This window comes from Phyllobates terribilis, unplaced genomic scaffold (genome assembly GCF_046119375.1).
Source record: "Phyllobates terribilis strain yellow unplaced genomic scaffold, ASM4611937v1 Scaffold_99__1_contigs__length_5935540, whole genome shotgun sequence".
Lineage (NCBI taxonomy): Eukaryota > Metazoa > Chordata > Amphibia > Anura > Dendrobatidae > Phyllobates > Phyllobates terribilis.
Window position 1 is genome coordinate 4,478,216 of NW_027362859.1, and position 27,861 is coordinate 4,506,076.

The following is a 27,861-nucleotide window of genomic DNA, read 5'->3' on the forward strand; positions in this document are numbered from 1 at the left end:
TCTCTCCTTGTATTCTTACCCAAACAGTTTCCACAGAACTCCCAGTCTCTGAAGCTTCAATCTCTGTGCAGATATACACTTTTCTAACATACAATGCAACACCTCCTCCTCGTTTATCAAGTCTGTTTCTTGCAAATAAGTTGTATCCTTTTAGCCTTTTATTCCAATCATGTGTATCGTCCCACCAAGTTTCAGTGATTCCAATGACATCATATTCCTTTTCCTGCATTAGTAGTTCCAATTCTCCTTGTTTGTTGCCCATGCTTTGTGCATTTGTATAAAAACATTTTAGTTTGTGATTGGTTTCTCTTCCTCCCATATTTTTATTATTTAAATTGTTTTGTCTTTGTTCTTCCTTTCCACTTCCAGTAGCAGAGATCTCAATAGTATTTGTCAGCTGTATGGCTTTTTCTGGCCTTTTGCTTCCCTTCCCACATTGTTCTAGTTTAAAGCTTTTCTGATGAGTGTAGCAAGGCGACTTCCAAATACATGTTTTCCAGTCTTCGTAAGGTGCACCCCATCTCTAGCAAGTAGTCCATCGTATAGGTAATTCATTCCGTGATCCAGAAATCCAAATCCTTGTTGACGGCACCATCGACGTAGCCAGTTGTTCACCTGTAGAATCTTATTCCACCTCATTGTTCCATGGCCATCCACTGGGAGGATGGATGAGAAGACCACCTGCGCTCCCAATTCTTTCACTTTCTTGCCTAAGTCTTCAAAGTCACTGCAGATGGTTTCCAGGTCCTTTCTTGCGGTGTCATTTGTCCCCACATGTATTAGCAGGAATGGGTAGTGATCTGTAGGTCTGAAGAGTCTTGATATCCTGTCAGACACATCTTTAATTTTTGCTCCTGGAAGACAGCACATTTCTCTTGAGGTTATGTCTGGTCTGCAGATAGCGGCCTCTGTTCCTCTTAACAGGGAATCCCCCATGACCACCACTCTCCGTTTTTTCTTCACAACATTCTTCTTTCTCCATCCAGGAGGATTCTGAGGGCTTACAAGGTTATTCATTGCCGGCAAAGTCTTATTTTGCTGTATTTCTTCATGGTTCTCCTGAGTGAGAGCCTGGTACTGGTTCCTGAGCAGTATGGGTGCTGACTGCCTCTCGATCCTCCTGCTTCTGTGGGTCACATGCTTCCATTCCTCTGTTTCGTCAGGTGCAGTTCGAATTTCTTCTCTTTCTGAATCATGAAGAGATAATTCTGCTCTGTCTAAGAACTCTTCACCTTCCTTAATGATTTTCAAGGTAGTTAACCTCTCTTCTAGATTTCGCAACTTTTCCTCCAACAGGGACACAAGCTTGCATTTCTGGCATGTGAAGTTTGGCTTTTCCACTGGCAAGTCTGTGAACATGTAGCAGGATATGCAGCTCACCAAATGGCTCCTGGACTCTTCCATGTTCTTATTGTTAATGTTCTGAAAACAGTGAAAAAAGCTTAAAAAAAAAGCGGTTTACCGATGTCCTCTTTTCAGCTCCAACAGCCAAAATCCAGTGTTCTTTGAGCTCGCGGAGACTCTTCACTTACCCCAAAATGCAGTGGGAATATGCAAATTATCTCCTCAGGACTCCTCCCCTGGTTTGCCGATGTCCTCTTTTCAGCTCCAACAGCCAAAATCCAGTGTTCTTTGAGCTCGCGGAGACTCTTCACTTACCCCAAAATGCAGTGGGAATATGCAAATTATCTCCTCAGGACTCCTCCCTCCTATCACTTTCCTGGATAGCTCAATGGTAAGGCATCAGCCTCTGAAACTAAAGTGTCATTGTTCAAATCCCATTAGGAATATTATTATTTTTAAATTATGCCTGTTTAGCACACAAACTACAGGGCTGTTTTACTTTTAATATCTGACATTTTGATTGTCATCCTGACGTGTTAAGAGTTTCAGACAAGCTGTCTATTTGCATGGTAAATTACATAGCCAAACTAAATTGGGAGGCACTAATTTACTACATATCTATTTCCAAGTGACTGTACATTTACATAATTTCTTAAAGGGGTCTAATGATAACATTTCTTTATTGTCAATTTTTCTTTCCATCCACCCAAGAACTGGCTGCAAACTCCCAATTTACTTTTGCTATGTAATTATTATTATATATCACTACCTAAATAATCAAATAATGAACCTACAGTGTAATGGTAAGGCATATGTGTCACATAGTTTTGGTTTGAAAGGATAATAATAATAGTCATAGTAATAATAATAATACATTATTAGTAATAATAATAAAAAGTTGAGTGTCCCTACTGGGACTTGAACCACCCAAAAGCATATTTTTCCCAGTCAACACACTTACCAGTGAGCTATACACTTATTAAAGAGAATTAGGCTGTGTGCCCACGTAGCATTTTTCAAGCGTATATGCTGCGGAATTTCCGCAGCGTAAACGCTTGAAAAACGCATGTATATCCGCACCCCATGGTCCCCAATGGGATTCCGCAAGTTCTATGCACATGCTGCGGATTTTTCCGCAGCGTTTATGCCGCGTTCAAAAATCCACAGCATGTCATTTAATTTTGCGTTTCCGCAAGCGGAATTGCCTTTGTCCAATGCATAAAAAACACAAGGCAATTCCGCATGTGGAAAACGCGTGATAAACGCGCGAAAAATGCGCGATAAACGCGTGCGGAATTCCGCATGCGTTTTTCCGGGAGAGGACTTGCATTTATGCAGCAGAAATTTTCTGCTTCATAAATGCAACGTGGGCACATAGCCTTAAGCATTTTACTTGGGTATGTTATTTCAAGTGTAATCAGGACTTTCACACAGTCATTGTCCAAACCAAATTCAAATGATGTATGAGTTTGATGAATGAGTTTGATACCTGACTTTCATCACACATCAAAATCAGAAGGACTTCCAGACACCATGAATATTTGCATAGTAAATATCATAAACCAAGAAAAAACATCTGGCAGCATCATTTGAGCTTATGGCAGAATGGTAACTCTCTAGCCTCACAGAGTGGGCGTTCTGAGTTTACATCGCTGGTGCAGAAAAAATAAACTATTGCTTTTTAAATGATGCTGGCGAGCACACAAACTTCACTGATGCTTGGCTTTGATATCTGACTTTTCTCACACATCAGAATAAGAATCACAATTACTTTTAGACCCCCTGAGTATTATCATGGTTAATCTCATAAGCCAAGAAAAACCTGTAGGGACACTGAACTTTTTATTATTAATTATTATTATTACTACTATTATTATTATTACTATTATTATCCTTTCAAACCAAAACTATGTGACACAGATTCCTTACCATTAAACTATAGGTTCATTATTTGATTATTTAGGTAGTGATATATAATAATAATTACATAGCAAAAGTAAATTGGGAGTTTGCAGACAGTTCTTGGGTGGATGGAAAGAAAAATTGACAATAAACAAATTTTATCATTAGACCCCTTTAAGAAATTATGCAAATGTACAGTCACTTGGAAATAGATATGTAGTAAATTAGTGCCTCCCAATTTACTTTGGCTATGTAATTTACCATGCAAATAGACAGCGTGTCTGAAACTCTTAACACGTCAGGATGACAATCAAAATGTCAGATATTAAAAGTAAAACACCCCTGTAGTTTGTGTGCTAAACAGGCATAATTAAAAAAATAATAATAATATTTCTATAGGAAACTGTGACGTGGTGGCTTCAGAAGCTGATGCCTTACCATTGAGCTATCCAGTCAAGTGATAGTAGCTAGAAGCTTTTTTTGTCTTATGAGATCAACCATGAAAATAGTCCGGGTGACTAAAAGTCATTGTGATTCTGATGTTTGAAGAAAGTCACACATCAGACTCACACATCAAAATCAAACATCATTTGAATTTGGCTTGCTTGCATTTTGTTCATAAGTCCCAATGAGTTTCAATCAGGTTTGCACTGAAAATCATATAACCAAATATAACTCTTAGGTTATTTTAACTGAGTTAATAGCTCAGTGCTTAGTGCGCTGGTTTTTAGAAACAGAATTTTGGGTTCAAGCCCCATCAGCGAACCGTGACTTTTTTTTTTTTTAATTATTATTATTATAGTTGTAAAAGTCACTTAAAGTCACTTGTCAGAAACACCTGTCAGACAGGGTATTTAGCCTCAAACTGACATCATTCTGATGTTTGATTTTGATATCTGATCATGTCCTTAAATGGACACTGTACTTGTGTGTGATGTCGCTCCTCTCTTCCCTTTCTGGGTGTTTGTAACAGGATAAGAGAGGATGAAATTTAGGATCACAGTGTGGAGCCATTTTGTTGGTGACTGCCAGTGATACTGACAAGTACAGTGTCACCGAGGACTGCCGGCAGCCCCACTTCTGTTAGTGCTGCTCTCTGTGTCATAAGCTGGGGTTAGATACTGTTGTGGTAGCCCTTCCAAGAATTTGGATTGAGATAATTATCTCCAAATCTGCCATTTTTGGTTCAAAATAAATAAATACGATGCATCGGAGAAATAAAATAACATACAGCCAGTGTCTGAGTGTATAATTCTTGTCTGCCCTCAGAACCCAGGCAACAAGTACTTTATTACATCCCCAGAAGAAAGCGGATGGCTAACATTATCTAAGAAAGAAAGTATTTTAATTGGAAATAACAGTCCTTGAAAGCAGCTCTGTCTAATTTACTATACTTTTAAAAACAAAGAAGGAAAGCTTAACACGAAGACAGCTCTATATTTCATACAATGCCGTGTTATCGCTTTTATGAGTAACACTTATAAGACTAATATTAAAATATTAAATTATCAAAAATATATAGGTAGATTTAATTGTCTAAAATAATAATCAAAGTAAAGTATAAATATTTACCATAATAATACGCGGAGTGTTACACACACTGGGATTATTCACAGCACATGATACACTACACATATCTAGATATAGGGCTCAGTGTAGTGTGTCACATGATGGGATTAGATACACCAGTCCAGGGCGTATCGCACACGATGACGGGATTAGATACACCGGTCCGGGGCATATCTCACACGACGACGGGATTAAATACACCGGCCTGGGGAGTATCGCACATTTTGTTGGTGACCGCCAGCGATACTGACAAGTACAGTGTCACTGAGGACAGCCGGCAGAGCTGATCCTGATAGATGGTGCTGCTTGCTGTATCATAAACTGGGGTTAGATATGTGGAATGTATCACATGCGCGATTAGATACGCTTAGAGTAACACATGCTGCTATTAGATACAGGACTAAGTGTAGTGTATCACATTATGGGATTAGATATTGAGCTCAGCAGAGTGTATCATACAGGATGGGATTAGATACACAGTTTCTAATGTATGGAGCAGGGTCACACATTACACCACTGCTCCCATAGAAGTGGACGGAGAGGGGTCACACCTTACACCACTGCTCCCATCGATGTGGACGGAGAGGGGTCACACATTGCACCACTGCTCCCATAGAAGTGGACGGAGCGGGGTCACATGACACCACTGCTCCCATAGAAGTGGACGGAGCGGGGGTCACACATGACACCACTGCTCAAATAGAAGTGGACGGAGCGGGGTCACACATGACACCACTGCTCCCATAGAAGTGGACTGAGCGGGGTCACACCTTACACCACTGCTCCCATAGAAGTGGACTGAGCGGGGTCACTTTTATGGGGGGAGGAGAGTTTTTGCTAAAAAAAACAAACAAAAACCTGTTGTCCAAGTATCAGGACACCACTGCTCCCATAGAAGTGGACTGAGCGGGGTCACACATGACACCACTGCTCCCATAGAAGTGGACTCAGTGGGGTCACACATGACACCACTGCTCCCATAGAAGTGGATGGAGTGGAGTCACACATGACATCACTGCTCAAATAGAAGTGGACCGAGCGGGGTCACACATGACACCACTGCTCCCATAGAAGTGGACTGAGCGGGGTCACACCTTACACCACTGCTCCCATAGAAGTGGACTGAGCGGGGTCACTTTTATGGGGGGAGGAGAGTTTTTGCTAAAAAAAACAAACAAAAACCTGTTGTCCAAGTATCAGGAATTCCACATATTCACAAGGATCAAATGGAATCTACAGGACGGTGAGGAGTGTGCTTCCAAAGCATACAACCACGTGGAGGTCTGCGGAACACAGAAAAGCCACAAAGGACCATCCATTGACGGTTGAATCAATCCAGGAGGGGAAAAGCCATTCCATAGGTGAGAAATGGATTTGTTCATAGTCATACAGATGCACAATTATGGTCTATTAGTATAGCCAATGTGAAGCAGAGAATCTTAGTATTGATAAAAGGTTTCTCTCTGTAAAAAAGTTAGAGAAAACTTCAAAATGTGATGCATATGGTCCGTGTGTACAATAATTTAGTCTTCGAAAAAACAGGTGGACACACAAGAGACCAGTCATACTGAGACACAAGACACTGACGGGGATTACTTTGATTGTCCAAATTGTTTGATTTTGGCAGAACATATTGAACAATTGGAGGATCAAATTGATACTCAGACAGAGTTATTGTCCAAATTACACCAAGACATAAAAAAGGTTTCTGTTCATACAAGATCCAATAGTAAAAGTGAAGATAATGCCTCCACATCATTCGTACCAGACACACAAAGTCCAGATGTTTCAGGAGAAGCTTTACAGGGAAATGAATTACTAAAGAAAAAATTACATGACAGAGTAGCACGAATCAATCTTAAAATACACGATCAATTAATGAAAATTGTAAAAGACATTCCAAAGTACAATGAGAAGATGGATGATTTTGATAATGCCGACATTTTTGAATCTAATAAAGATAAATTCAATTTTAATGATGAACAGAAAAACAAGACATTTAGAGTTTGGTTACCCTCACATATGGCAAAAAGATTTCAGACCACACCCAGACTAAATGAGGATAATGAGCTGACACATACTACAAAAGAAGACAGACTTAGACAATTGCTATTATTTACCACAGGAGACATGCCCTCTCTTGACACTTTGCATCAATTGAGTGCGAGTGTCCATGATGACCCGTTTGCTTTTTTGGTCAAATTTGAACAGGTCTATAGAATGGTGATGCCTATTGTGGGGCCTAATGAGGAACCAACATCGATGATCAAATTTTATGTAACAAAATTCAAGTATCTAGATCCTGTTTCAGTGCAATTGGCTAATGCTCTGACATCATTGCAGGAGGCAACAACTTTTATCGACACAATTAGGAGATCCATAAAACGGAATCAGGTCACGGCAAAAATAGCTGTAGTTGATGAGGAAAAAGATAGACAACTGACATCAGAGAAAACTCAACCAAAACCTAAACCCACATTAACATCCAGGAATAGAGAGAGATTACACTGAACATAAAGGTAAAAATATCACACAAAGGAACAATATTCATTGTTATTTTTGTGGTATACCTGGACACTTAAAGTGGCAATGCAGAAAATTTTTGAGAGCAGAATCAGAGGCAGGTACATTGAGAAAAGGTAAGCTTGGAAGGAAAAATGGACTCATACCAGAATCATCCATCAAACCTTCTGCCCATCCATTCAATTCTCCCACATCCCCTCACACTGACAATACTCAAACACAGTCACAATAAGCTCCATTAATCAGACAGAGCAGAGAGATGACAGTGAAGAAGTCAAATTCCTGGGACAGTGCTTGTAAAAGAGACACTGGTCTGCTTCCATCTCCTCCATCTTTCTGACTAGCAAAGAATGCTCCCACACCCAATCCATTGGAATTTGTGACTCGAGTTACATTGGATGACTGTGGAAGACCGTTTCTCAGGGTGATTTTGGCAGAACAAAGTGCTGTGTTTCTCATTGATACAGGGGCACAATTAAGTGTTACTAACCTTGATTTGATGGTAAAATCAGAATCTCCAAGTTGTAATGTTATCGGATTCAGCGGAAAAGGAAAAACAAAAGCAAAGCTCGTTCCCAATGTTATGTTGGAAATACCAGGTTCTTTTAAAACAGAAATTGACATTTGGTATTGTCATGATTCTGAGAATATACTTGGCACAGATTTTATGCAGAAATTTGGATGGGTAATTGATCTAGGGAATCAAGTGATCTGGAAAGATTCTAATGGACGTAAACCTGTAGTCATTGACCCTAGTGAATATAGCCATGTTGGAAGTATTTGCTTGAATGATGTTTTGTGTCATCAGATCATTTGTGGCCTGAAACTGGTGGTGATGAGGTACTGACTGAAATTGTACAATGTTTTCCTTCTCTTTGGGCTCAGTTCAGGAATGAGGTGGGTACAATGAAGGATTTTGTTGTGAATGTAAAAGGACGTGATCCTCCTCCACAGCGTCAGTATAAATTGCCTCCAGATTCAATTGGTTCTATGTATAAGATAATACAGGAATTGCTAGCTCAAGGTGTCATACCTAAGGCTAACTCTGTAAGTAGCAATCCTTTCTGGTGTGTATTGAAATCTGATGGTAGATATCGAATGATATTGGATTTGGGGATGTTTAATAAACATACTCCCAATGTTGCTCCCATTGTTGCAGATACTCATGACATGATGGCAAGGCTAAATGCAAAGACAAAATATTTCTCTGTACTACACATCAGTAATGTTTTTTTCAGTATACCTCTTTAAAAGAGCTGTCAGTACAAGTTTGCATTTACTTTCTTGGATGAACAATATCTGTTTTGCAGGTTACCTCAAGGAGCACATTTGTCACCTAGTGTTTTTCATCAGGCGTTGGTAAAGGTATTATCCAGATTTTCTAGGCCTGATTGCATACAGCAATATGTGGATGATATTCTGTTGTCTACTTAGGATAAGGAGTCACATGTTTCTCTTTTGACAGAATTGTTTGAACTGTTGTATGATGCAGGGTTGAAATTTAACACTAAAAAGGTCAAATTGATGCAGACCGAGGTCAGGTTTCTGGGAGTGTTGTTGAGTCCAGGAGAAAGACAGCCATTGCAGGAAAGAATAGAGGCAATCGCTTCTCTCCCAATCCCAACCACACACAAGGCATTGCGACACTTTTTGGGTCTTGTAAACTATTCTAGGGATTTCATTGAGGATTTTGCTGATAAGGCCAGGCCTTTTGTACGAACTTTTGAAAGGTGAAAATAATGATTACTTTGGTCATTGGGATGTTGAACAACAAACCTCATTTGAACAATTGAAAATGAATTTACAGAATGCACCTGCTTTGTCCACAGTAGATCCTTCAGCTCCATTTGCTCTACAAGTTCACACATCAGAGACAGCGGTGCCTGCTGTTCTGTTACAATTGCAGGCAGAAGAGTGGAGAATTTTGGGCTATTTTTCTAAGCTTCTCTCATCTGTAGAACGAGGTTTTGAAATTTGTGCAAGACACTTGGTAGGTGTCTACTTTGCAGTCAAAGCAACTGAACACATTGTTGGTTTCAACCAAATCATTCTGCAAACTCCTCATTCTACACTAAAGCTTCTCTTTGAGAAAAATATCCCAGGTATCCCACATCAGAGATTTGCCCATAGGTTACTGTCATTGTCTTCCAATCAAATTGAGGTAGATTATAAGGCCAAATATGTTCTTCCTCAGTTGATGCAATATGAAGGGCAAACTCATGATTGTCTCCATTCTTTTCAGGATCCGATTCTATCACTTTTCAGACGGTAGGCCGAGGTAAGAGATGAAGCAGTCTTTGTAGATGGTTCCAGATTCTATTCAGATGGGCACTATTATACAGGATATGCCATTTTTTATCCCACAAGAAGACAGGTGGTAAAACAAAAGTTACTGAGTCATTTTCAGCTCAGAGGGTAGAGCTAGAAGCAGTAAAAATGGTGCTACAGCTGAATGAGGCTGACGAGTAGTGTCCCATTGTAATCTACAGTGATAGCTCCTATGTTGTGAGATCATTTACAGATTACCTGTCAGTTTTGGAAAAAAGAGGCTGTAGATTCTTCTAACAAGACTCTTGTACATAGTGACACACTGAAAACAATTTTTGAGATAGCTTCAAAAACCCCTAACGGTTTTGCAATTGTCAAAGTTCCTGCCCATAAAAAGTCTGATGATGATGATCTGTTGGAAATGCAACTGCAGATACGTTAGCCAAAGAGGCAGCCCTGACAGGAGAAGAAGTGTTTGAACCTGAACCTCTCGAGGTTTCAGCAGTTCAAAGAACAGACACGCATATCCCTTCTTTTGCGGAAGAACAAGAAAAAGATACAACTCTTGTTGCGTCCCGGGTTTTGTGTCATGACCTAAATGGGGACTTGCGTCCTGTTGTACCAAAACATCTACAGGATGAGTTCACGAGATATAATCATGACAGCTTGGGTCATTTGGGCCAACAGAAATTGTTAGGGATTCTCAGAGAGATTTTACTGGGAAAAGATGGAAGAGACTGTATGAAATATTGTTCAATCATGCCTCATTTGTGCCCAAATTAATCCAAGACAAAAAGGACAGAAATCGCCACTACTGCAAACCGCACCTGCAGATGGTCCATGGTCTACGTTACAAATAGACTATATTGGTTCATTACCATCAGGTAAAAATGGTCTCAGGTATGCATTGGTTGTAGTAGATGTTTTTTCTAAATGGGTTGAAATTTTACCTGTCAAGAAACATGATGCTTTGTCTATAGCTAGAGCATTAGTTAATCGTGTCTTTTGTACTTGGGGGATCCCAAGAATGATTACCTCTGATCGAGGAAGTCACTTCATAGGAAAAATCATGCGAGCAGTTTGTACTATTCTAGGGGTACAATAGTTTCATGTACCTTACCATCCACAGTCTGCTGGTATTGTGGAAAGGATGAATAGGACAATAAAATCCAGAATTGCCAAAATGTTATTGGACAAAGGTAATGCTTGGCTGGATGCCTTTTGTACTGTTGAGTGTTAGAGGAACAACTTCCTCCACAACTCCATTTACTCATTTTGAACTAATGACAGGAAGAAAAATGCCATTGATTTTCCCACATGAACCATTTTTGTCCACACCTCAAAAAGATGCTGTTCCAAGGTCCAAATGGTTGCAATTGTTGCAGGAAAACTTGAAAACCTTTCTTCCGCATGAATGCCGAGGATGGAGCCACCATATGAATCCAAATTCAAAAAAGGGGCTCTAGTCATGATTAAATCTTTCAGGAAGAGTGGACCTTGGGAAAGTAACTGGGAGGGTCCCTTTGAAATAATCGACACCATGGGACAAGTTATGATCCTAGTGCAACCAGCATCCAACATGGTTAAAAATATCTGCAGACAACAAAAATTGTGGGTACACGTTGATCAATGCAAATTGTATATTGCAAAATAATGATACTGCATTTCTTTTAGGAAGAAATGGATTCCAATAAGAGCTGGAATACGGAATACCATGTCCTTGATGGAAGGGATTCAACACCAATCCTTCAAGAAAAGAAAAAGTTTCCCAGGAAAAGCTACTATCTGATGGGAACCACATTTCTGCTACTTTGTACTATTTCAATTCTGATCTACACAGAAGACATTTTATATCATGGAACAAATACTAGTGAAGTGAATGGACATATCAAAGGAACTTTACATTCACGGAAACCAAGAGGATCAAGTATACAAAATCTAATAGATTAAGATAAGCCAGACGATTCAGTAGATATTACTGGGAACATTTGCATGGGTTATGGTGTAAAATGCTGAATTGAGCTACACTTCATACACGACACTTAATATTACATGCTGCCATAGGATCTAAGTCTAAATTTACACAATTACAAGGAGATTAGATACATTATTAGATACATTATGTATCACATGACATGACAGGCATATGGGAATGTAATCCTACAGATGTGTTATACTGGAATATAGAGATAAGAGGTGAAGAGAAAGCTGTGTGGTCGGGTGATATTCCTAATGATATGCTCGCAAAAGGGAAAGTTAGAACATCCGAAACAGAGATTATGTTAAAGACACAACTTTTGGGGAAATTTTTTTATCCTTCATTACTTTCTATTACAGAAGGAGATGAAGATTGGGTAAAAACATGGAACTTCCAGCTAACCAGAGAATCAGTACAAGTATCTGTAGTTTTTACAGTAACAAATACTATGGCTCCAGAAGTAAGGGTTGCACCACAAGCAGAACATAGTCAAGAAAATATGTCGTCTCTTTTATTGAAATGCAACACAAGGTTAGAGTTACCTCCCGAGTCTTTGTTAACATGGACCAGAAACAAAATATTTTTGGGAAGTTTTTCAAATGGTCCAACAAATGTTATACATAGAAGTCAATACGGGAATGTGAGATGGTTGCATAAGAATTTTGATTTTTCTCTAGATAATCCATCTCCTAAGGATTCGGGACTTTACCAATGTTGTGTTTTAAGTAAAAATAATTACAAACAATGTAAAGATGTAAATGTTTGGTCAGCAGTAGATAATGTATGTACACAGACAAGGTTTCAACCATCTACTCCTTTCCAAATCAATCAATTCCAATCTAAACCTCTATTAAGGGATGGAGTGTTGATGACTATGGTCTGGACTTTTAACATGTCTAGTTGGAAAATCTCATCCAGATATCCCCAATGTCAATCACATCTCATCAACATGGAAATGGGAACAGAACAATGGTTTGGGAGAAGAGCGTCAACACAGGTTAGAAGTAAGAGGGGGATATTAGAAGGTATTTTGGGGGGATTAGGAACAGTGGGAAGTTTAATTAACACTATGGACATCCGACATACATACACTTAAATCAGATTTAGAAAATATTGGGTATATTGGAGGCAAAGGAGTAAAAAATTTGAAAAGTTTGCATCAACTCCTTGAGAAGATGGTTTTGAACACTGCTGCTGTGTTGGGATCTTCAGTGTCACATCTACAAGATGCTACTTTAGCTCTAATAGAAAGTGAACAGGAATCCCAAGTGACCGGAGCATGTCTAGAAATTCAGATTGAATACTCCACCAATCTGAAAATGATTGCACAGGCATTGCAAAGTAGAATTACACCTTTAGGAATAATGTGAAATTTGCCTACAGAATATAATTTTGCGTTAAATCACACAGATTTGTGGGTAAATAAGTGGTTAGGATGTGAACAGAACATTTGTATAGGAACACTAATCCCAATATCGGGAAGAGAAGAAACCATGGTTCCTATTACTGTTCTGGGCATTCCTGTTAGTAATACACAATTACTATATTATCTATTACAGTACACAGATTTTGCATTTGATGGTACCAACACTGGACAATTAGACATTTCTTCATACTTACATTTTGTTTCTAAGGTAATGTGTCTACCTGGACAGGATAAAGTCATTTATAACTTGTGTTTCCATAATCATACCTCATGTCATGCCAGAGTTGAGAATGTGCACACGATACATGATTTGGTGACCCCAATAAGCTCAAACAAAATTTGTTTCCAAGTTATGTCCAAAAAAGAAGTTGTTTCTGTATTCTTCTCATCTTGTGTACATGCTGAAAATCTGACCATAGTTTTCACACTTCCCTCCGCACAATATAAACCTATCTCCAAGAAGGAAGTATTAATATTACGTCAATAGGGACAAGAAATCTGAAAATCCTTCCTATACAGTTCAGTTTGTCACAAATACACTGCTTTAAAAATAAAGGGAACACTTAAACAACAGAATATAACTCCAAGTAAATCAAACTTCTGTGAAATTAAACTGTCCACTTAGGAAGCAACACAGATTGATAATCAATTTCACATGCTGTTGTGCAAATGGAATAGACAATAGATGGAAATTATGGGCAATTATCAAGACACCCTCAATAAAGGAGTGGTTCTGCAGGTGGGGACCACAGACCACATCTCAGTACCAATGCTTTCTGGCTGATGTTTTGGTCATTTTTGAATGTTGGTTGTGCTTTCACACTCGTGATAGCACGAGTTGGACTCTACAATCCACAGAAGTTGCTCAGGTAGTGCAGCTCATCCAGGATGGCACATCAATGCGAGCTGTGGCAAGAAGGTTTGCTCTGCCTGTCAGCGTAGTGTCCAGAGGCTGGAGGCGCTACCAGGAGACAGGCCTGTACACCAGGAGATGTGGAAGGGGCCGTAGGAGGGCAACAACCCAGCAGCAGGACTGCTACCTCCGCCTTTGTGCAAGGAGGAACAGGAGGAGCACTGCCAGAACCCTGCAAAATGACCTCCAGCAGGCCACAAATGTGCATGTGTCTGCAAAAACGGTTAGAAACCGACTCCATGAGGGTGGTATGAGGGCCCGATGTCCACAGATGGGTGTTGCACTCACAGCCTAACACCGTGCAGGACGCTTGGCATTTGCCACAGAACACAACACCAGGATTGGCAAAGTATCAACTGGCGCCCTGTGCTCTTCACAGATGAAAGCAGGTTCACACTGAGCACATGTGACAGACGTGACAGAGTCTGGAGACGCTGTAGAGAGTGATCTGCTGCTTGCAACATCCTTCAGCATGACCGGTTTGGCAGTGGGTCAGTAATGCTGTGGGATGGCATTTCTTTGGAGGGACTTACAGCCCTCCATGTGCTCGCCAGAGGTAGCCTGACTGCCATTAGGTACCGAGATGAGATCCTCAGACCCCTTGTGAGACCATATGCTGGTGCGGTTGGCCCTGGGTTCCTCCTAATGCAGGACAATGCCAGACCTCATGTGGCTGGAGTGTTTCAGCAGTTCCTGCAAGATGAAGGCATTGAAGCTATGGACTGGCCCGCCCGTTCCCCACACCTGAATCCAATTGAGCACATCTGGGACATCATGTCTCTCTCCATTCACCAATGTCACGTTGCACCACAGACTGTCCAGGAGTTGGCGGATGCTTTAGTCCAGATCTGGGAGGAGATCCCACAGGAGACCATCCGCAACCTCATCAGGAGCATGCCCACGTGTTGTAGAGAGGTCATACATGCACGTGGAGGCCACACAGAATACTGAGCCTCATTTTGACTTGTTTTAAGGTCGTTACATCAAAGTTGGATCAGCCTGTAGTGTGTTTTACTACTTTAATTTTGGGGGTGACTCCAAATCCAGGCCTCCATTGGTTAATAAATTTGATTTCCATTGATGATTTTTGTCTAATTTTGTTGCCAGCACCTTCAACTTTGTACAGAACAAAGTATTCAATGAGAATATTTCATTCATTCAGATCTAGGATGTGTTATTTGAGTGTTCCCTTTATTTTTTTGAGCAGTGTATATAATTTCCCTTGGGATATGTGGACATATGAGATAAAGACAAAGGTTTGTTAAATTTGTTAACAAAACAACTAAAAGAAGCTGAAATTGTATTCCGACATGAACAAGGCCATTTAAATGATATTGAACATGAATGGACAAGTATGTCAGGCTCATCTTGGTGGAAAAATCTAGGAAGATCAGTAACTAGTTGGTCACAGTCTTCAGCAAAAATGGCTGCAGGAAGTGTATTAACAAATCCAAACATAATCATATTTATTTTGATCTTGCTGTGCATTTTTTATCAGATTTTTATGTGTAAAATTAAGAAAATATATTAAAAGATAAAGACAGAAATGAAAAAGGAAGATGGTCTTTATTTTTAATTTAGAAGTTTTTGGGAACTCAGATGACGTTCAATACAGGAGTTGATACAAGGTTTTCAGAATAAAGAATGAATGTGATACGAATGGTGAGAGAATGAGTTTAGGATTGATTATGATATTTCTTATATCATAATCAGGGGGGACTGTAAAATATTAATCTCTAATGATAAAATAAATACATAATAAGAAACTTTGAAGCTCTGGTTCGACCATATTCAGTTTTAAACATTTTTAGAGCGAGACTGAGGGGTTATTTTGAAGATCTTGGCAGAGACACCTGTTCTGTATGTCAAACCTATAGGACTCTTGTCAATATGGGTTATTTGGAGATAACTAATGATCCTTAAAGGTCACTAGCCATATGTTTAAAATATACCAACATAAAGTAATTGTGCACGTAGCCAAAAGGCATATTCCATGAGTTACTAGTTTTGTTCTAACATGGTAGAAGTTACTAATATACCAGAAAGCCGCCATATTGGGTTATGAAACTGTAAAAATAATCTCCTAACTCCAATGTATGTCTGTGAGGCGAGATGGTATATAAGCAGAGGCAGACATGAATGGGCAGCTGTCTCATACCTTGAGAATCTCCACCACGGACCATCTCATGCTGTATACTTAAGAACTTATGAATGTTGTTTTCTCTCTTATAACCTGATACTTCTTTCTGTGCTATCAACTATTTTTTTCCTTATTTTGTAACCACTTTTGAATAAACCTTAAACAAGCTTTTGTTTTATCCACACAATTCAATATTGCTTTCCGTCCTATCCTCACTGTACTCTTACTCCAATGTAAGCCTTATATTTGTAACAGTGATGGAAAAGTATCATAGTCTTTAGTAAGTGGGCAGCTCCTCACACATCGTACACACGCGGCTCCGCTCCGTACACACGGCTCCGCTCCATACACCTCAAACACATGGCTCCGCACACCTCGTACATGCGCGCCTCCGCTCCGCACACCTCGTACAAGCGCGCCTCCACTCCGTACACCTCGTACACGTGCGCCTCCGCTCCGTACACCTCGTACACACACGCCTCCACTCTGTACACCTCAAACACATGGCTCTTCACACCTCGTACACACGGCTCCGCTCCATACACCTCAAACACATGGCTCCGCACACCTCGTACATGCGCACCTCCGCTCCGTACACACAGGCCTCCGCTCCGTACACCTCGTACACACGGCTCCGCTCCATACACCTCAAACACATGGCTCCTCACACCTCGTACATGCGCGCCTCCGCTCCGTACACCTCGTACACACACGCCTCCGCTCCATACACCTCAAACACATGGCTCCTCACACTTCATACACACGGCTCCGCTCCATACACCTCAAACACATGGCTCCTCACACCTCATACACATGCGCCGTCGCACACCTCATACAAACGCGCCTCCATTCCGTACACCTCAAACACATGGCTCCTCACACCTCGTACACATGCGCCTCCGCTCCGCACACCTCGTACACACACGTGCCTCCGTTCCCTACACCTCGTACACCTCGTACACACGCGACTCCGCTCCGTACACCTCGTACACACGCGCCTCCGCTCCGTACACCTCGTACACATGCGGCTCCGCTCCATACACCTCGTACACATGGCTCCGCTCCGTACACCTCGTACACACGTGGCTCCGCTCCGTACACCTCGTACACACGTGGCTCCGCTCCGTACACCTCGTACACATGCGACTCCGCTCCGTACATCTCGTACACACGCGGCTCCGCTCCGTACACCTCGTACACATGCGGCTCCGCTCCGTACACACGGCTCTGCTCCGTACAACTTGTATACGCGCGGCTCTGCTCCGTACACCTCGTACACACGCGACTCCGCTCCGTACACCTCGTACACATGCGGCTCTGCTCCGTACACCTCGTACACGCGCGGCTCCGCTCCGTACACCTCGTACACGCGTGGCTCCGCTCCGTACACCTCGTACACGCGCGGCTCCGCTCCGTACACCTCGTACACGCGCGGCTCCGCTCCGTACACCTCGTACACGCGCGGCTCCGCTCCGTACACCTCGTACACGCGCGGCTCCGCTCCGTACACCTCGTACACGCGCGGCTCCGCTCCGTGCACCTCGTACACGCGCGGCTCCGCTCCGTACACCTCGTACACGCGCGGCTCTGCTCCGTACACCTCCTACACGCGCGGCTCTGCTCCGTACACCTCGTACACACGCGGCTCCGCTCCGTACACCTCGTACACACGCGGCTCTGCTCCGTACACCTCGTACACACGCGGCTCAGCTCCGTACACCTCGTACACACGCGGCTCTGCTCCGTACACCTCGTACACACGCGGCTCCGCTCCGTACACCTCGTACACGCGCGGCTCCGCTCCGTACACCTCGTACACACGCGGCTCTGCTCCGTACACCTCGTACACACGCGGCTCTGCTCCGTACACCTCGTACACACGCGGCTCTGCTCCGTACACCTCGTACACACACGGCTCCGCTCCGTACACCTCGTACAAAGGCGGCTCTGCTCCGTACACCTCGTACACACACGGCTCTGCTACATCCACACTGTAAACCCCTCCTGACCCCACACAAACTTCAGCTCATCCAGCACCATGACAACCAGAACAGCAGAGTCCTGCATCCACTGAGGCCCCTGATCATGTGACCCCTGACTCCTCCCCTCCTGTGACCTCATCACAGCTCCTGTGCGCACAGAGCAGCCATATATGTGGTGGCGGCTCTGCAGGTGGAGGTATGTGGAGATTCCCCATTATTGGGTGCAGGGGGCATTAACCCCTTCAGCACAGAGACTCTTTTGGGGTCTTGTGTTGCCCCTTTATAAGAATCATAAGGTTTTTGTTCTGTTTCCTGTAATAGATACATACGACCCAACTATGGAGACAGGAAGGGAGGAAACATATTGTTCTCAAAGTACAGGGCCCCTTTACTGGCCCCACAGTGTAATGCCCCCATTATACCCCTTATGCAGGATGTATGTTGCCCCCCACAGTGTAATGCCCCCATTATACCCCTTATGCAGGATGTATGATGCCCCCCACACAGTGTAATGCCCCCATTATGCTACTTATACAGTATGAATGATGCACACACACAGTGTAATGCCCCCATTATGCCCCTTATGCAGTATGTATGGTGCCCCACACAGTGTAATGCCCCCATTATGCCCCTTATGCAGTGTGTATGATGCCCCCCACAGTGTAATGTTCCCACAGTACCACCTGAGGTTTTACAGTTGGAATAATCCCTCTGGAGTTGGTTTTCCCTTTGCCTGCTCCCCTACATGTATACTCTCGAGCATGTATACATGCATTTACGGGAGCTGGCCTTACTAGATATCGAGGCTTTGTACAGTAATATACCGCATGATGATGGTATCAGAGGAGCAAGACGTTTCTTGAAATCGAGATCAATAGAGTGTAGCAGACATAATGACTTCATGGAGGATCTTCTAAAATTCACTCTTACTCATAACTTCTTTCTTTTTGACAGGAAGTACTTCCACCAGCTCAGGGGTACTGCGATGGGGAGCCCCTGTGCCCCCTCGTATGCTAACCTATTCCTGTGCTGGTGGGAGGAAACCACAATATTCAGGGATGATCATAAGTGGTGGCATCCATATATTGGGGTATGGTATAGATATATTCACAAAATTTTTCTAATCTGGTCAGGGACGAGTGAAAAGTTTATTGAATTTGTTAGGGAACTCAACGTCAATAGAGTGGGCCTTAGATTTATATCAGAATTCAACTATTACCAGTTGCCTTTCCTGAATGTACCAATCAAGAAAGTACGGGATAAGACCATAGGTACACTCATCTATCATAAACCTACAAGCACTAATAAACTATTGAAGTGGTATAGTCACCACCCCATCCTCCTTAAAAAAAAGCAATATCCAAGGGCCAATTTTTACGGTTGAGAAGAGACTGCTCTAATGTCACAGATTTTAATATACAGGCAATAGACATGAACACCAGATTCATGAAAAAAGGTACCCACAGTACATTTTGGATTCCGCACGATTGTTTTCAGAAAAACAGGATAGACAGACACTCCTCCATACCTAACCAAGAGACCAAGAAAAAGATGGGATAACACGAGTAATAGGAACTTAAAAGAATCAGAGTGACCATATCTTTAATATCCTCAGAAAACCCTGGCCGACCTGGACCTGAGGGTGCTGTGGGATCTACTCCCACAATAAGTTTCAGAAAGGGTTGGTCAATTAGGGACTGTTTAGTGCATATTTTCTATAAAAACCTGCACCCAAGTGGACTTGGCTGGATAGAAGAACCTCGAGAAAGTTGTATATGTAATTGGATGAGACCATGTAAATATTTCTCGAGTTCCTCTACAGGTAAAATCTTTTTCCAGAGAGATTATTCCAACTGTAAAACCTCAGGACTTTTATATATGGCCACATGCACCTGTCCCCTAGATTATGTATGCACGACCAAGAGGGAGTATAGGAGGAGGGTGGGGGGCATTTGGGCGAAATACGCCATGGTCGGGACACTCCATTAGTGAGACACATGAACAGTGCACATTGAGGTGAAACAAGAGACATCTCCTTTTGCATCATTGAGATGGTTAAACCCAATGTGAGAGGAGGTGATCTCAATAGATGTATCCTCAAAAAGGAAAGTGAGTGGATTTCCAGACTGGATTCACGAGCCCCTAAGGGACTCAATGAGCAAATTTCCTATGCCTGTTTTGTATGAATACAGACTCATTCTGGATTACATTTTTTGGATTTTATACTCTACCCATTGCTACTCAGTTCCCTGTGAATATGGTTCACATATTGTTTTACTTCATCAAGAGATCTGAGCTTCTATATCAGAATTATTTCTTATCAGTTATATCCCACTTATACTATTAAGTAACTAACAAGTGTGGTGTTCCTTGTGTATGTCTAATTATGCAATAGGGGTCAAATATGACCATTTAGGAATTTACTGTGGGCCACCATCCCATATTTTCTGTAGTGATAAAGTAGATCTACATGCCTATTGCATGATGGGAGGATGTGCAATACTTGTTTTTAGTCTCCCATGACGCTGATCTCAGAGATAGGATTTTTCTGTTGGTGGAATGCAATCCAATATCATATGTGCTCCGGTGTGGAGTGCAGACATCTGGGCATGCGCAATCGCGGACAATGATCCTAGATGCACGCTGGTGTGGAATTATAACTACGACCATGCGCAGTCACAGGTATGAGTGGCTTGGCCGCAATCAGTTTATCTGGCATTTCAGTGTAAAGCACGTCACTTCCCAACATGCACACTAGGGGATGGACATTATCATACCTCTAGCTCATGAGAAGTAGCATAGGTGCAGTACATTATTGTAGACAGACTCCATTCTGTATATCCTGTGACAATTCACCTCTAGGAATGGGAATGGGCCTCCTAGTCTGGGAGGGGTTTTGGATGAATTGGGCTATTTAAACATGGACACCTGGCTATTAGGCACACTATGCTGAACATCATGAATTATCATCCCAGTATCAAGCCTCCTGATGAACCTGTTGGGGGAAATGCGTTGAGGTGGATTATTGAAACATTCTCTGAGTACCATACCCTTTTCTTTATACATATAGTAGGGGTTTTACTCACTTGGATGCGACGGGAGGAAAATATGAGGCATGTTCCTTTAAAAGTTCATGTGGGTTTATTGCTTCATAAACCCAGAAGCCAAACAGAAAAGCAAATAGCCTTTAGATCAGGCAAACAAAGTAAATGTCCTTAGTGTAGCATACCTGGCGGCGTTCTTGCATGGTGTTCCATCTCTCATCATGCAAGATCGCAAACTTCATCTCCCGCCCAGCTTCCTGGTCTGGCTTCTTTCCTTGTGCTCTGCTCTGCTCCACTTTGGCTGCATAGGGCGACGCCCGCTGAACTTCCTGTTTCTTGTACCTGCTGCGGACACGCCCCTGTTGCACCTTCAGCCTATTGCTGTCCATCTTTGGGTATTTATACCACCTTCTTCCTCAAGATGGCGCCTGAGCATTGTTTCTTGTCAGTTGGCTTTTTGTCTCTGACATGCCAGGTCCTATCCTGTTTTCCAGTTCTGTGTCTGAACTGTGGTCTGTTCTTGTGAACACACCTCTTGCCTGTTCTTTCGCCTTCTAGGGGCCGTATTCCTAGATCTGCCTGTCTGTGCCTTGCGGTATCTGTTCCCTTCTGAAGAGAGTCCTGTTTGTGTCTCTGCCTTGCGGTATCTGTTCCCGTCTGAACAGAGTCCTGTTTGTGTCCCTGCCTTGCGGTATCTGTTCCCGTCTGAACAGAGTCCTGTTTGTGTTCCTGCCTTGCGGTATCTGTTCCCGTCTGAACAGAGTCCTGTTTGTGTTCCTGCCTTGCGGTATCTGTTCCCGTCTGAACAGAGTCCTGTTTGTGTTCCTGCCTTGCTGTCTCTGTTCCCGTTCCTCTGTTCCCTGTTGTCTGTGCCTCGTTTCTACTTTAACCTTGTCTCCCTTTTCCCTCTATGTCTGTTTTTTGCGTCTTTCTGCAGAGTCTGAACCCGCTCCTAAATTCCTTCTCGTCGTCTCTGTACCTCTGTTGTGAATTTAGTGTACGCTCGCTACTTCTATGTAAGTACTGTGCGTGCTTCTGGTTCTGCCTTTCCTTCTCCGTCTGTTCTTTGTGAACAGAGTCCTATCCCCTTGCCTTGTTTACCGCTCTGCGGTGTCCGCTCTGCTCCTGCTTAGCTTGCCGCTCTTGCGGTTTCTGCTCTGCTCCTGCCTTGTTTACCGCTCTGCGGTGTCCGCTCTGCTCCTGCTTAGCTTGCCGCTCTTGCGGTTTCTGCTCTGCTCCTGCCTTGTTTACCGCTCTGCGGTGTCCACTCTGCTCCTGCTTAGCTTGCCGCTCTTGCGGTTTCTGCTCTGCTCCTGCCTTGTTTACCGCTCTGCGGTGTCCGCTCTGCTCCTGATTAGCTTGCCGCTCTTGCGGTTTCTGCTCTGCTCCTGCCTTGTTTACTGCTCTGTGGTGTCCGCTCTGCTCCTGCTTAGCTTGCCGCTCTTGCGGTTTCTGCTCTGCTCCTGCCTTGTTTACCGCTCTGCGGTGTCCGCTCTGCTCCTGCTTAGCTTGCCGCTCTTGCGGTTTCTGCTCTGCTCCTGCCTTGTTTACCGCTCTGCGGTGTCCGCTCTCCTCCTGCTTAGCTTGCCGCTCTTGCGGTTTTCACTCTGCTCTTGCCTTGCTTGCCGCTCCTGCGGTTTCTGCTCTGCTCTTATCTTGGTTACTGCTTCCGCGGTTTCCGCCCTGCCCTGCTTCTGCCCGCTACTCCGGCAGTCCTGTCCTGCCCTGCTTGTGCTCGCTGCTCCTGCAGCCCCGTCCTGCTCTGTTCTTGCCCACCGCTTCGGGCGTTCCCTCTCTGCTGTGGTTGTCTACCGCATCTGCGGTTCTGTGACCCAGTCTGTACTGGGTCTTAACCTCTCTGTGCTCCAGCCCGTCCTTTCGGCCAGTACCTCCCTGCCTGCATACTCGCCTGTATCCACCCATCTGCATACCTGCCGTGTTTGCTTACATCCACCAGTCTGTGCCAGCCTAACCTGCCTGTTCCAGTAATCCTAGTGTGGGTCAACCCCCGTGTCCGGAGTTTGACCTGGAGTAGCACCTGGTCCCTCTGCCCGGTTTCTCCCTGGTGCACTGGCGTCGTATGCCGTCGTGCCACCTTGGTCGGATCGGCCAGATACTTAGTCACGCCCCTCCAGGCACTCTCCGGTCCATGGTCCAGTGGAACCACAACACCCGCACACGCCAGTCAGTCCGGGCGTGTGCATAACACTTAGCATGTTTCTGCTCAGCCAGGCCTGTGTGCCACACAAGCTGGGGTAGTGTCCAGTGTCCTGGCTTGGTCTGAAGACAAACATACACAGGAGGCCTTCTCCCTCCAAACACACAGACCATGTGCCAAACAACAGCCTCCATTTTATAGGCTGTTAACCACACCCAGAGGTGAGGTATGTGGGTAGCTGGACCCGCCCATTCTCTCCTAGCTACCTGTAACTCGGCTCCCAGGTGCACCGAACAATCCTCTTAGTGCTTATGTGCCCTAGAGAAACACTCCGGGTTACATCACAGAGACCAGCCATCTCTGTGACACATGCCTCCCATCGACTACGAGACCATTAGCCACCTTACAATACCTTGATATGTATCTGGATTTATGACTACCTCACGGCTGATTAAAGGGAATCTGTCACCCCCTGGGACTTATCTGACTTCTACTATGGGCATACAGGTCATAGCAATGTGAATCTATACATCTATGCCTCATATTAGAGTTTCTTTTGCTGTGAAATGGCTTTTTATTATTCAGTGAAGATTCCAATGCTTGCTGGCCGGGGGACGAGAAGAAATCCCCGCCTACTGTGTTAATTAAAATATTTCCCACCTCCCCTGCACGTCACAGTACCCTGTGACGTGCAGTCACCATGTCCAGATCCCACGACTGCGCGCTTTTTACGGTAGTGACGAACTTGTACTGTGTACTAAGCAGTTATAGTACTGAAGGGATCTTGTGCCCAGGCGCCGGGAAGTCACCATGACTCGCCAGTGCCTGTGCACAAGATCCCTGCAGCACTATGATTGCCTAGTACACAGTACCACTGTGCCTTCCGTAAGAAGTGAAGTGCGCGGGACCTGGACATGGTGACTACACGTCACAGGGCATTTCTTCCCGGCCCGCAAGCATCGGAATCTTCACTGAATAAAAAGCCTTTTCACAGCAAACAGACCTCTAATATGAGGCATACAGGTAAGTATAGATTCACATTTATATCACCTATATGCCCATATTAGAGGTTAGATAAGTCCCAGCGAGTGACAGATTCCCTTTAATCAGCCGTGGGGTAGTCGTTGAAGTGGATTCCCTTTAATAAATACTCACTTAGCCCCATTCTTGGTGCAGGTACTAATGAATCCAGGACCTATGAGATTTTTACCAAATGATAGTTGGATAGTTAGGGGGTGTATCATCCATAGCGTCGGCCCATACGGCCACTATGGTGCCCGTGAAAAAACACAGATTTTGAGCTTGGTTTAAATTGGTATCCATGCAGCACATAGACGCATGTTTACTATGGCCATAAATCAGAAAAAAACTATAAAGAAAAATTATCATAAACCCTACTGTAAATAAATAAATAAAAAGCAAAAGTGCATTTCAATAAAATAGGGTTCTTATCGACACTGTTTTTGATCAAAAATAGCATGAAATCTATCCCACCATAGCAAGGTGCACCCATTCGAGATAATCCTACTCTGTATAATATTAAAAACCTTACCATGTGTGAAAGCCTCAAACTTCTGTGTGTGAATCAGACATGAGATCTAACGAGATAGAAGATTACAGTCCGGGGAAGACGGGAAACATTCATATAGACGACCGGTGGAGATGTAGTCAGTGAAGCACTCTAGCCAAATATCTTTCTACAGCCATAGTAGAAGATGAAGATGTCGTCCTATTCATGAAGTAATTATTTCTCATGTCACGTGTAATGAATATCTCCTGCAGTATTGCTAATGCCGACTGCAGTGTCGGTAAATGAGACGAGAATTAGCATTATGGAAGATGAGTCTTTGAGAAACGAGTTCAGCTACAGACTCCAAGGAAGAAACTGCTTGTTGTCTGTGGCCTAAAATATATAGGTTTTATTACTAGATGTAAAGAAGAAAACTAAATACTGTAAAATGATATATCTCCTCATATGTTTTCCCTTATTATCTCCAGTAATTGTGTAATTACACAGTATTTTTATGATGTTACGTTGGCTAATCATCTTCTCATTCAGGTCCCTACAATATCGGATGCTCTCAGTGAAGATCTTCTATTTAAAAGAAATTTCCTTATGGACCCATCAAAGATGGATATGGACAGAGACAAGATGGCGGAGAGGATATTGTGCCTCACCCTAGAGATCCTCTTCCGACTTACTGGAGAGGTGAGAGATTCTGATGACGTCACATTACCTCATTCTTATCTATGGGAGTTACAGATGGACAGAACTTGAGAGGTGAGGACCTTGGAAATGTCTGTAGTGAGATTTAATAATTTGTCTCTCCATAACCAGCATTACACAATAGTGAAGAAGACCTCTAGTGGGCGCTGTCAGGCCCCTGTGTCTGAGGGATGGGGAAGACCACAGAGCCCAATCACCGGGGCTCCATCTCACCCCCTGATACATGAGGACATCAATGACCAGAAGATCCTAGAACTCACCTACAAGATGATTGAGCTGCTGACTGGAGAGGTGACACTGCTGGGAATGCTGGGACATTATACAGTAGCGCTATGAAGGGATCGGGGGGATGACTGTATCATTGTATGTGTCAGGTTCCTATAAGATGTCAGGATGTCGCTGTCTATTTCTCCATGGAGGAGTGGGAGTATTTAGAAGGACACAAAGATTTGTACAAAGACATCATGATGGAGGTTCCCCAGCCCCTCACATCTCCAGGTAAGAGACAGGACTAAATACACACGGCCTATAATTATCTGTATGTAAAGAATTAATTCAGTCCCTGTATGTGTTTCCTCCAGATCTATCCAGTAAGAGGACAACACCAGACAGATGTCCCCGTCCTCTTCTTCAACATGACTGTAAACAAGAAGATCCCAATGTTCCTCAGGATTATCAGGTAGATGGAGAGAAGGTGTCATGAGATCTCCCCTATGATGTGTAGATGGCTGTGAAGGTCTTGTGTTCAGTCTTGTTTTATCCACCAGTATTATATGTTTTATACTTGTGTAATGAGAACGGTGGAGATGGCAGGATTAGAGCTGATCATAGATGGGACTTCTCCATCTGTCTGTGACTTTTACAATATTTGTTTCAGGGTGAAGATCTGACCCATATTAATACTATAGAGGCATATGTATGGGGTGATGAGTGGTGTAAGGAGGAGATTCCTACATATGACTACCCAGGTGAGTAGTAACCACTTGTAACGAGCGAGTGTATTTGTTAATATTCGCTTTTCACACTTATAGTACGGTATTCGGGTTACTCATGATTCTGCGAGTATTTGTGTACTCGCCTCGCTATATTCGGATGTCCTGTCCTGCAGTTTTGGCGCCTTCTCTGCTGCCACTAAACATGCTGGGCTTCTTAACCAATCACAGTAATACCGCAGACATCTTGGTTGTGGCATTACTGTGATTGGCTGGCTGCCCAGCGTCATGGGGTCTATTTAAGCCCTGCCACCGCCATTTTGTGCACATTGGATCTGGAGCCTGCATTGTAATAGCCTATGGTAAGATCGCTGAGCTGCTAGGGAGAGTGTTTAGGCTTCTTGATAAAACAAAAGCCCTTTTAAGGGCTGCCTGCAGTGTATACTAGTTTTGTGTTTAAAGGAGCCGCTCACTAGCTCCATAATACCACCAAAAAATAGCTATTTTCAGAGCTGAAGGCACACAACAAAATCAGAGTACAAGGAGGGAGCGATTGTGTATTAGGTAGGGAGTGTATTAGCTAGTGTTCTTTCAGTGTCCATCTTAAAACAGCTCTTGTCAGAGGCAAAGCAATATTTTTCCAGCACACACAGAACTAGCATTTTGTGCTGCCTTTTTTTTTTTAGCACCGGTCTATTTTCCCTGCTGTTTTAGGGGTCAGAGCCTGGCTTCTGCAGTCCACATTAGTCCACTTAAAAAGGTGTTTGGTGCCCTACGCAAAGCAGTAGTCCAAACATTTCCTACTGCCTGCTACAAAAGAAGCATGCACCAGCCCATTTTAACTGCTATTTTGGGGTGTCAGCCTGCCTTCTGTCCATATTAGTCCACTTAAAAAGGCATTTTGTGCCCTACACAAAGCAGTAGTCCAAACTTTTCCTACCGCCTGCTACAAAGCACGCACCAGGCCATTTTAACCACTATTTTGGAAGCCACCATCCCAAGGGCCACCAATCACAAATAGTAGTTAGGCTGGAGTAGGAATACTGTCCTGGTTTGTCCACTGCACATTCTGCATAGGGTTTGTAAAAATTAGCCCTATGGGCTGAATCATGGTTGACGCAGGAAGCCGTCATCCCAAGGGCCTCCAATCACAAATAGTAGTTAGGCTGGAGTAGGAATACTGTCCTGGTTTGTCCACTGCAGAATCTGCATAGAGTTTGTAAAAATTAGCCCTATGGGCTGAGTCATGGTTGACGAAGCAAGGAAACGGGTTCTTATGGGAAGGGGTTGACGTTAACAGCAGTAGCATGAATCTGCATTTTTGGTGAATTTAGTTTGGCTTGCTCTCATCTGGAGGGATTACAAACTGTGGAGATATCCAGTCCTTGTTGAATTTAATCAGAGTAAGTCTGTCTGCATTCTCCGTGGAGAGGCGTGTGCGCCTATCAGTGATGA

At 43.3% G+C, this 27,861-nt stretch overlaps 1 protein-coding gene across 1 annotated transcript in view; it reads left to right on the top strand.

Annotated features, from left to right (window-relative positions):
- Positions 1-7,837: 7,837 nt before the first annotated feature.
- LOC141198683 (uncharacterized) overlaps positions 7,838-27,861 on the top strand; it is a 38,763-nt gene continuing 18,739 nt past the window's right edge. The window contains exons 1-6 of the mRNA XM_073663085.1: positions 7,838-8,178; positions 25,246-25,456; positions 25,586-25,765; positions 25,849-25,972; positions 26,056-26,153; positions 26,352-26,442. Coding sequence (XP_073519186.1) covers positions 7,838-8,178; positions 25,246-25,456; positions 25,586-25,765; positions 25,849-25,972; positions 26,056-26,153; positions 26,352-26,442 — 1,045 coding nt within the window. The remainder of the gene's footprint in view (positions 8,179-25,245; positions 25,457-25,585; positions 25,766-25,848; positions 25,973-26,055; positions 26,154-26,351; positions 26,443-27,861) is intronic.